The following is an 11,164-nucleotide window of genomic DNA, read 5'->3' as shown; positions in this document are numbered from 1 at the left end:
GGGGGTGGGGGGGGGTGGGGGGCGATCAGCTTATGCTCCATTTGCTGGGAATTGAACTCCTACCTACTTTCATCTCAATGACCCCCTTCAGGCACAGCTGACTACACTAGGGATGGATACTTAATCCAGAGAGAGTTGATCCTTAGCTGGGCGGTAATTGATCAGATTTTCCTCCTGAGGAATTTGAACTAAAAGACATAGAGACTATAGTCAGACAGTGACAGGCACAGGAACATCAGTGTCATTCAGAGACGCAGCTAAGGCGGTCCTGTTCCACAACATGGGCACTAATGGCTAAGGGAGAAGCAGGACTCTGCAGACAGATGCACAAAGAGAAACAGGGTCACAAGAGACCAGGCAGAGGATGAGCAAGAAAATAGCTGCTTCCAGCCTGATAGGTGGTCCTGGGGCCTGGCTGTGTCTCGTGAGATCCTTTGATAGGCTTTTGATTAACCCCTCTTGACTTGGGATTTGCTTTAGTGAGTTTCTCTTCCCTACAACCAAACATGGGAGCTGCCTCCTGGTTCCTTGGTGCGTGGCTATTGGCTTCTCTGCTTTGTACCCAAATCTGGGCCTCCCTCTCCTGCTCTGTCCTTGTTTCCTCTGCTCACTCTTGGACAACTTTATTGCTGGCCCTTTTCATCTGTCAAATACTTATGATTCCTCCCTCCCCAATTTCTCTGGCCAACCATATCCTGCCATTGCCCTGAGGCTTAGAACGTGGAAGAATTTAACTCCGATGAGCTCATAAAATCCTGTAAGCGGAAAGCAGAGCATTCTTTGCTGCTTTAGAAAGGGTGCTGGAGTTGAAGAGAGAGGGAACAAAGCCATATGAAAGAGAGTCACCTTTCTCCACATCTCGTCCCTCTTGCTGTTGAAGTCACCTGTGCCTGGAATGTCCACCAGCACAACCCCTTCTGGAATCAGCTCCGATTTGGGAAGAGTCACTTCCACCAGTTTGATCAAGGGCCAGATTTGTGTCTCAGCTGATCCTTCATCCCAGCCTCTCCTCTGAGTCCGGATGTAGGGGTCCAGCTTGAGAGACAGCTCTCCTGCCTGAGGAAGAGGGGCAGGTCACACACACCAGACATTCTCCCAGCACATCTACCCTGAATGGGCTGTGACTCAGGTTCACCGAAGGCCCACTGAGAAACGTGAAAAGCAGCACCTGGGCAACAGGCACCAGGAGGTCTCAGATCCAGCCTGGAAGTGTCTAGACTCAGAACCAGAAAGGACGCTGGAGATTAGGAAGTTCAAGTTCCTTAACTGACAGATGCAGAAAACAAAGTCAGTTAGAACAGGGCTTCAGGAAAGTTATAGCTTCACTGGATAATGAGTGTATCTTCTAAATTCCATTCCAGTTCTAAAATTAATGGAAATCATATGCAATATTCTAAATTTGAGAGAGAGAGGATTCTTCCCACATGGTTAATGTGAACATGTTCATTACCAGAAAGCCCTGAGTGTGGAAAATGGATAGTGAGATGGTGACCATATTTTCCAGATTGAAAACTGAAGCTGATCTTCAAAAAGATTTTAAAAATTTATCTTCCAAGTACCAAAAAATATATTGACAGATAGGCATTTCCAGGATGTTTTAATGATGGTGGGTGAGATGGGGAGTCACTCTCAGCCTATTGTTTTTCACGAAACATATCTTGGTACAATGACATCTTCATGCCAGCTACTATGTATGGCAGCGAATCTCTATGGGATATTTCAGGGGAGAGAAGATTTGGGATGCACGGTAGTCATTGTTAATAAATATCTACAGAATGGTCCTGAAAGAAAGATAAAGTAAATTCTTAAGAGAGTTGAGATGAAGTCAGAGGATTTGTTGCAATCTGATTTAATTGCAGGGTAGGGAGTAAGAGCTTTCATCAATTCTAATCGAATCACAAGAAATTGTGAAAGAGGAAATGATAAAAGTTCTTTAAGATATTTTGATTAAAAAATAAAGGAGATACAAAAAGAGCAACATAAAAGAAAAAGCATGGGCTTTCTGTAAGAAGAGGGCTCCACTCAATAAACTGGTGGAGGCAAGTCATTCTGGAAGGGAAACTCAGATTCCCTCACCCCAGCCTACAATCCCTGACCCAAACTCTGAATTTGTACCCTCATTCATGGAGATGTTAATTCTGTTCCTCGTTTCAATGGGTAAATTCGTAACACCGGGAAGGGATATTTCTAAATACAGAGTAGTGAAGAAATGAATATTATATTGATACCTTGGTGTAAGTTGTGTGTATTCAGATAAAGTAACCAGTTTTATCATCATTATGTTTCTTTGGACGTGCTCGGTCTATGTTTTAGATATTAGGAGCATAATGCGTTTTAACTATAATAGCCATTTAAATATAAGAAATGGCTACTACATTTGTTCCATTTTCTAGATATGTAAGAGCTAAGTGCCTTGAAAGGTTTAATTCATTTGACTTCTAAGTATGCCTGGTCAAGTATTTCAATTTTTTTGAGAGAATCAAATATATTAAATTTGAACTATAAAAAGAAATGTTGATTAATTATGTAAGTGGCATTAACTTTTAAAGGAGGCTTTTCTATGGTAAACTTAGGAGATCATTGAACATTAAATTTTAGAACAGGAGTAAGTAATTGTTCTTGTTTTATACAAAAATTGCCAGATTTACAAATAGAATAACAATATATTAAAGGTGATTTTTAAGATGCAAGAAACACTAGGTTTTTAAATGTACAACATTAATAAATTACATATTAGTTGCCCGTGTATTCTGGTTTAATTTAAAATCGAATTTTAATGTAAATAAAATGAATATTGATCATAAAAATGAAGAGGGCATTGTTCTAGTAGGTGCACATCCAGTATCCATCCTGCCCTTCACCTGCACCAGCAGCATCCTGACTATGTGTTTATTTGGGAAGGCAGTGGATTGAGATTGGTCTCAGCCAGTCTTGGCAAGTCTGCTTCCTGTTTTCTCTAGACTCTCCTTCAGCTCAGAAAGGCCATGTGACTCAGTTCTGAACAAGAAAGTCTACATGGAAATTTGTTGGGTCTGTGTCTAGGAAAGCTTTTACTTCCCAGTGAAAGAGGAGATGTGGTTGGTGCCACCGTTTCATCCACGTCTTCCTCCCATGAAGCTAGCTGTGAAGTCCAGCACTTCAGTAGCAACTTTGTTACAATGAGGCAACAGATGTGGAAGGTCAGGGGAACCAGAGGGATGCGGCCATGGTTGAGCCACTGAACCAACCCACAGACCCAACTGCCCCCAGACTCCTTATGTGAGAAAAATGAATAAATCCCTATTTGTTTAAGCCATTAAAAATTGGGCTTATTTTTTAAATTATTTGCCACCAAAAGCATCCTTAATTAATCTTCAAGTAACTGTAAATAGAACAAAAACTCCCCATCCAGACACTAAAAATTCCCATTTGACAGCCGTAAATAATGAAAAACCACTTTCTCATGGATACTTCTGATTTTGGTGTCAACTTATTTCCAATAAGAACACTGTGCCCTGCGCAAATCCCCTAAAGGGATTCAACTGTTATCCTTGAGACTCATGAAAAAATAAAGACATCCTGAACCCACCTCTTCCGCCTTGAGGGTGATGACTCTGGAGGTGGGGATCTTTCCTTTGGGCTTTGCCCTTAGTAACTCCTCATAGCTCTTCCTTTCCACCCCGTTTCCATAAACCATTTGTAGCTTCCAAGTGGCTTCCTCCACTGCATCGTCCCTGGCCCAGGCATCGTCTTCTTCTCTGCCCAGCTGCTCAGGCCTGTGCAGGAGTTTCGTCAAGTTCTTCAGCTCCTGCTTCCACTCCTGCCAAGGCAGAGTGGGGGCCAAAGCCCCCCAGGACACAGATACAGAAGACACTGACAAAGAGAGAAATCCATCGTCCCTGTGGAGGGCAGGGGGCTGCATACCCAGGAAATCTAAAATCACCTAATCCCGTCAGGGATCATCTAATCCGACACCCTGGTTTTGTCCATGAGGAAACAGGAACCCAAAGAGGGCAAACGTGCTGCCCAAAATCCCATAAAGAGCTGAGACAGGACCCACTAGAACCCCCATCTTGTTCTGTTGGACTTTCTCATTCTGTACTGTGCTCTTTTCGTTTAACGAAGATGTGAGCTATATTTACAAGGAACATAATGTTAGTCTCTGAGAGGGGGTGGGAGGGAAAGAAAAGGAAGAAGGAAGAAAGAGAAGGAAGGAGGAAGGAAAGGAGAGAGAGAGGGAGAATAACAGGGAGGGAGGGAGGGAGGGAGGCAGGCAGGCAACACTTACCTGGTCGGAGAGTAGGTGGATTTTGGCTTCATACTGCTCACAGCAGCCTGAGCTCACTTGAACAATACATGATGTACATATACTTTCTCCAGACACTGGCAGAAACATGGCTTGCTGGATGATGGCATTGATCAGGGAGCTCTTCCCAGCCCCAGTGCTTCCAAATAATCCGATGTAGATTGGGTCCAGTGATGGTTTTTCAATCAAGGCAAGAAGCCTGTTTCTAGATCAATTTAAAAATGCTCATTGTCACCGTCATCGAAGCATAGTAGGGAGATCATCAGAACAGAACACAAAACAACTGAGTTCTAATCCTGGGCAAGTCACCGCATCTTTCTGAATCTCTGTTCTCTCCCTGGTCAAAGGGGATTATTCATCCCTGTTTACTATACAGAGCTGTCATGAGGATCAAACGAGATTATGCAAAAATACTTGGTAATGATAATTCCACACAAACTCCACAATGTCTATATAGATGTGAGGTCTCCTTGTTTGTGTTCCATGGAAATTACATAGTCTTGATCTTAGAAATAAAGTTTATGCAGAGGTGAAGTGTTATGAAGAGTCTTACTGGGCGGGAGATGCAGCCTTGACACCACTCAAGTCCTTCTAGTCAGCTGGGCACAGGCCATTGAGGGCACAGGCTCAGAGTCCCACAGCCTGGGCTGGATTCCAGGCCCTTTCACTTACCAACCGTGTGACCTTGGCCAATGTCTTGGCTTCTCAGAGCCTCAGTTTCTGCAAAATGGGGGTGATAATAATGGCTCCTACTTTATAGGGGTATTGGGACAATTAAACGAAATTTGATCTATATAAAGTATCTAGCAGATCACCTAGCAGCAGTGACAGCTCAATGAATGGTAACTATCGGAAATAACAATACTGGCCCGTAGCTGCAGAACTTGTTGGCTTTCTTTGCTCAGTTTTTAATTGAAAATTCCCTTTCATTGTTGGAGAAAAGCATCTACCACCACCTAAGGAAAGACATCCAAGTAAGATCTGACGGTAGCTGATGTCAGACTCACATGAGGTACTTGACACCATTAGGGATGCTGTCATCCAGGAATACAGACTGAATGAGTTTCTGGTAAGTGTTGCTCAAAACCCTTCTGGTCCGTGACTCCAGTTTTTCATCTGGAATCAATAGAGATGTATTAGCCGGGATGTACCTGGCAGGGATCAAGTACTTGGTCTCCGCAAGAGGAATCTGCTCAATATTACAGAGAAAGGAAAAAAAAAAAAAAAAGAAATGAAAAGCCAATTAAACAAGAGAACAAGTTATCTGACATAAGAGATACTAGCTTGTGGGAGAGCAATCACTGATAATGAGGGCATCCCATGAAGCCAGCCTGCTCTGAGGCTTAATGTAACAGAAGCTAGCATATGCTTCACCATGGGCTGTAGCCCTTCTAGATTCTTCTCTCCTGTGGTCATAAAAAGAAAAAAAAAAAAAATGCAAGGACATCATATAAATGCCCATGAAAGAACCAAAACAACCATTTTCATTCACAGTTCTAATCCAGAAGAGATTATTTTTGTAACAAGCCTCCTATCCAGATTCTGAGAGATAAACTGTCATATTACATTATCTCTGCAGAGACTAGGAGGCCTCCTTTTTTGGATCGGGATCATTCGGAGATGTTCCATCCTGCTTCTGAATGTAACCTTCTCTTCCTTTGAGCATGTTAACACATTTGGAAAAGAACAGAGCCACATTAAAACAAGTGGCAGAGCCCTTTCATGACACTCACATTCCTTAAGGGCGCTTTGTTCCACAGAGGGAAACGCTCGGAACCGCTGGTCTCGATCTGACCGTCTTCTTTTTTTCATTGGTTCTTTAAAGAAATCATCATCAACTAGAGATAAACAGAGGTTATATAAAATTATAGGTCTTGGGGGCATAGTATACAGTTGACCTTTAAACTATATGCAGATTTTAGACTTCAAAGCATGGTGGGCGCTCTAACCCCTGCGTTGTTCAGGGGTCACTGTGTTTGCCTGACCTCTATCGATACACAAACCCAAAGAGTCTAGGAGGACCCCTGCCAGCCCTGGATGTCCGTGAGCTCATTTCAGAAGCAGCCCTGTTGGGCCATTCCTAATTCCCAGAGTCCCAGGACTCTGCATCTAGTTCCAAAACGCAGAGTCCAATGTATCTCCCCGGAAGATAAGTTGAAATGACATGAAAAGTTCCTGTTTGGGAATCCTGAGAAGACAAAATGGCTCGATATTCTTCACCAGATGCCAAGAGTGTAAAGAGAAGCCCAAGACGGCTCAGCGTGGGGTGGAGAAAGGCCCCTGGGAGATCTTTTCAAACAGGGAAATTGATTGCGAGCAGAATCGGAGGAAAGAACAGGCCACGTGACCACGGCAAATCTCTTCTCCCGGAGCCTCAGTTTCTTCATCTGTAAAATGAGTCAGCTGACAAAAATATCAATATAAGTAATACAAGAGTTTTGGAGGGTGCCCTCCCAGTGGACATCCTTCAGAGATTAAATTGGGGGGGCTTTCCCCCCCACTTCCTCGCTGAAAGACATTAGCAGCTGCTTCCTTACATGGGCGAGAAAAAACAAAACTGCCAAGAAGCAAATCTTTGTAGCTCTGCAGAGATATATTCACTTTAGTGGCTTCCATCAGTTATGAAGTGAAGAACTGGAAGGGTCCATAAACCTCAGGAATGGGTGTAACCAAAACTGTGTTTGGGTGAGTTTTAGAAAACACTCTCCTGGCAGGATTCACCTGGTTAGAAAGGGGCAGTAGGTGGGTCTTTGGGGTCAAGATTGTTGGAAATGGTTCTAACCCAGTGCCCCTGGGGCTGGCGTGGGCCTTAGGAAACGGCCATGAGGTGACCTGGAAAGACAGGTGACCCCAAGAGTCATACTCTCTAAGCTCATAAAAGGTTGTGAGGCCTCCAAACCGAACATGACACAGGGTTCATATTCCTTCAAGAACCACAGAGAGGGAGTTTCGCTCAGGGACCCAGGGTGGCAGCCTGAGCAGGAGGCCCAGCCTCTGCCACTGGCCTGCAGACGCGGGTCTCCCAGATGACTCAGGCGGCCTTGGCCTCGCATCTTCCAGCACAGATTCTGCTGTGTTCTGGAGCCAGTTCACACCCCACAGAGTACTGCAGCACAGCCTGAGCTGTCTGCCAAAGCCCGAATCTCTGCGCCCTCATGCTCACACAGTGACAGGCAGTTGAGAGAACCTGTCCTTAGACCCTCTCTCTCAGACATTCTAACTTTACGAGTGAGCTCCACTCAAAGAATTTATCCTGGCTCAGTCTAAGGACTGCCTTAGAAACAACCAAGTGGTTGCTGGCTCAGTGGCTATGCCGGAGTGGAATGGGCAAAGACGAAAGAAAAACATGCCACTAGTTAGGGAGTTTGGGATGGACATGTACCCACTGCTGTATTTAAAATGGACAACCAACAGGGACCTACTGTATAGCACAGGGAACTCTGCTCAATCTTACGTAACAACCTAAATGGGAAAAAAGAATCTGAAAAAGAATAGATACATGTATCTGTATAACTCAATCACTGTGCTGTACCCCTGAAACTAACACAACATTGTTAATCACATATACTCCAATATAAAATAAAAAGTTAAAAAAACAGTGGAGCCAGATAAGGTTTTCCAAAGTCCCCAGGTTATTTGATTGTAATATATAAATATCAATAGCTAACTTTAATAATTTAGCTTAAGTAAGGGAATACACTGTACGTTAAACTTTTGAACCTAGATATTGATAGTGGGGGGGGGGTGACAGAATCACAGGATTTTACATTGGAAAACAATGTAAAATATGTATGAATTGAGATGTAGAGTTCCAGAGAGATCAAGTGACTTGTTATAATGGGCACAGAGCTAGCAAATGACAGAGCAAGAACTAAAAGCCAAGGCTGTAAACTATAAGTCCAATGTTTTTTGATGCACAATTACAGTCTTAATACTTTAAATTATTATACATTATGGTTTAATATTGTGGAAGATGTTTATAACTTATTCTATTTTATCCATGATCCCAGAGTGTGGAAAAGAAAAACATTTAGAGTTATAAATATGTCATGACTGAAGCTATCAAGTGAAATTCTAGAAAAATCTGCCAATAAGTTTTAACAAAATAAAGCAAATAATTTTTAACCATTAAAAAGACAAAAAAACCAACATGCGACTTGGGCCCCTAGGCCAGCGGCCAGTGGCCAGCTGAAGAACAATTTAGTACATGTTGTAAACGGTGTCTTGGAATTCCAGTGTGTTTCCACCCTGCCTGTGGAAAGAAAGTAAAAGGATGGAGGGCCTTGATCTTGACTCTGTAACTCGGGAACTCTTTTGTGTAAACAACGTTTGCACAGTACCTTAGCCCCATGTACCAAAGAGTCTCAATACAGCCCATGTATCCTGGCCTTTCTTTCAATTTTGTAAAGACTGGCAATTAATCTGATCAAAGTTTGGCGGCTTATTTCTCACCTAAAGCAAACGCTGAGAAGTCAGATAAAACAGCAAGATTTTAAACTTTTTCTTCAATTTCTAAAATGAAAAACCACGTGGAAAGGAAAAAGTACCTCATCTGGGATTTAAACCACTTAAGGGTAGTGGTTTTATATTAAACTGTAACCGGAATGAATTGGTGTGAACTGGCCACATTCATTCTTCCCTGTAATTTGCTCAAGCACTCCCTCGCCTTTTGCAGCATTTTACACTGACTTACTCGAAGAAAGAGCAGAGGGGTGAGTAGGAGCAATCCAAAGAAGTCTACCCTAGTCTCTGCTGCTGTTGCTTCTTGTTGCCACAAGGTGTCGCTTTTGACAACTGCTCTCAATACAGGCTCTGTGTTGATCCAGACCGTTACGAGAACCTGCCGCAGATCTTCCCAGCAGAACGCCCCACGCCTTCAGGGCTAACCTCAACCAAGGGGTCCCCAAAGTTGCAGTTCCTTCAGTTTTCATGCCCAGCCACGTCTCAGATGCTAGCAGTACCCCACTGACCCAGAAACACTGATCCCTTGCCCTTAAAGGAATTCATCCCCAGGAGTGAAGCAATTTTTCCTCTTCAATTCTCAAAACACAAAGGACGTGATACACCCTGCTTTCTGCACATAGGGGCTACTCCCCCGCATCTTCCGAGGGAAGGTTCCCTCCTTGTCTCCAGGGGCCCTACACCCAGCCTTCTAGGAAGGGGGGCCACCCTCACGGACTCCAGTGTTGTTCACCCTACAACTCTCCTTCTAAGGAGAGCACCTGCAGTGATTCCAGGGGCTCACCTTGCCCGTTCCGAGAGGGCTACCCTCAGAAAACCCAAGATGGTTTCCTGGAACCTTCTTTTAAAGGAGGGGGGAGCACAAATGTAATTGCTGGTCAGACAACCCACTGTACTATGAATGGGATATTTTAGTTGTTATTGAAATAACTGATGTTCATTCACTGTTAAAAATGTGTCGTGAGAAAGCAGCTTCTGAATAAAGAGCAAGGAACAATGACTATAGTTCAATACAGTCTCAACTCATTTGCCCTTGATTATATAATGGTAAATAGTTCCCATTCATTTCATCAGGTGATATTGTAGGGATGTTACCTGGGTGTGGCTCCTGACCCACAAAATCTTCAGTTTCTGCCATTTCCTATTGTGTAATCACCTGCTTTTGTCCACTTAGAGCATCAGCCTGAAAACAGAAATGCACACAAAGTACAAGGGTGGAGGTGGGAGGGGTAGACTGCAGAAATTGTAAATACAAAGCAAAAAGTCAAAAATAACATGTAATTTTGCTTACACTTTGTCTGCCCCAGGTAGATCCCAAGCTTCTAAAGGGCGGTGACCATTCTAATTTATTTTCAAATCCATCACAACAGCTACCTCACTACACACGGGTTTAAATATGACAAAAATCCATGTTTGACTATTGGTTTTCAACAGTAGTTGTATCCGTAGAACTTTAAACTGAAAAGACTGAGATCTTTAAGGCAACTCACTCTGAAAAGAGAATAAACCTCTAGTGACCAGACCCTTGAAGGTGAAGTTATATAGCTTTGCTGCTTTGGGAGACATCGGTGCCCCCAGCAGGTAACCCTTGAACTCCTTTGCCAGTGATGTCGAGTCCCAGGAGGTCTCAGCAAGTGTCGGGGAGTTGGATGGAATATTTGATACTCCTGGGGCCCCCCTGGAGTTGCCCTGAGTGGGGGAGGAGAGGTGCAACAACTAGGGATCTTCCTCACCAGCCCACCCAACACTTCAATCAGGAAGACACCCCTACTGGGGGCTACGAGAAGCTCCGCCTCATGGGGCATCTGCGGGTGGCAGGGGGGGCGGAGAGAAGGGGAAGTGCTCCAGAAGAAGTGCCAGATCCAACCTGTCTCTAGTCCCGGGCACACAGGGTTGGGCACAGAGGGAGAAGTGGGTCCGTAAAGGCTCAGAACAGTGGGCCCTGCTCCCCTGGAGTTTCTTTGTCCCCACACGTTGAGGAGAATCTGAGGGACACAAGTCGGGGGGCCTCTGTGCTCTCCACTTCTGATGTTGCTATTTGGATCACTCAGCCGCGTAATTCAAAAGCAGAGAGTCACCAGCCCTTCTGAAATATGCAAAAGCCCACCTGACCTGTCGACCCCGACTAGACCCACAGGCCGTTAGTCGTGGAGACGGTGCCTCGTTTACATATTACCCCCAAACGAAAATCACCACTCATCAGTCGAAAGAACCTCTTACTCTTAGTTTGGATCATGGGTATCAAACCAGACCAATGGTTTCTGTACTTGGTGGGTTTTTGTTGAATGTGGGGTGAACCGTACTATGTACAAGGTCCTGAGCCTTCACTAGAGCTCCTCACATCTCCGTTCCTCATCTAGAGACTCCCTCTCGGACCACCCCAAACTCCTTGCGGTCCTCCGAGGCAGGGAATCGAAG

At 44.2% G+C, this 11,164-nt stretch overlaps 1 protein-coding gene across 1 annotated transcript in view; it reads right to left on the bottom strand.

Annotated features, from left to right (window-relative positions):
- NUGGC (nuclear GTPase, germinal center associated) overlaps positions 1 to 9,884 on the bottom strand; it is a 41,827-nt gene extending 31,943 nt beyond the window's left edge. The window contains exons 1-6 of the mRNA XM_007466184.1: positions 9,842 to 9,884; positions 6,019 to 6,123; positions 5,293 to 5,401; positions 4,268 to 4,490; positions 3,569 to 3,799; positions 847 to 1,056 (exon numbers count right to left, since the gene is read on the bottom strand). Of these exons, the coding sequence (XP_007466246.1) occupies positions 847 to 1,056; positions 3,569 to 3,799; positions 4,268 to 4,490; positions 5,293 to 5,401; positions 6,019 to 6,123; positions 9,842 to 9,884 (921 nt within the window). The remainder of the gene's footprint in view (positions 1 to 846; positions 1,057 to 3,568; positions 3,800 to 4,267; positions 4,491 to 5,292; positions 5,402 to 6,018; positions 6,124 to 9,841) is intronic.
- Between the last annotated feature and the right edge of the window lie 1,280 nt (positions 9,885 to 11,164).

Source organism: Lipotes vexillifer, unplaced genomic scaffold (genome assembly GCF_000442215.2).
Source record: "Lipotes vexillifer unplaced genomic scaffold, Lipotes_vexillifer_v1.1 scaffold308, whole genome shotgun sequence".
Classification (NCBI taxonomy): domain Eukaryota; kingdom Metazoa; phylum Chordata; class Mammalia; order Artiodactyla; family Lipotidae; genus Lipotes; species Lipotes vexillifer.
This window is presented reverse-complemented; position numbering and strand designations above follow the sequence as displayed.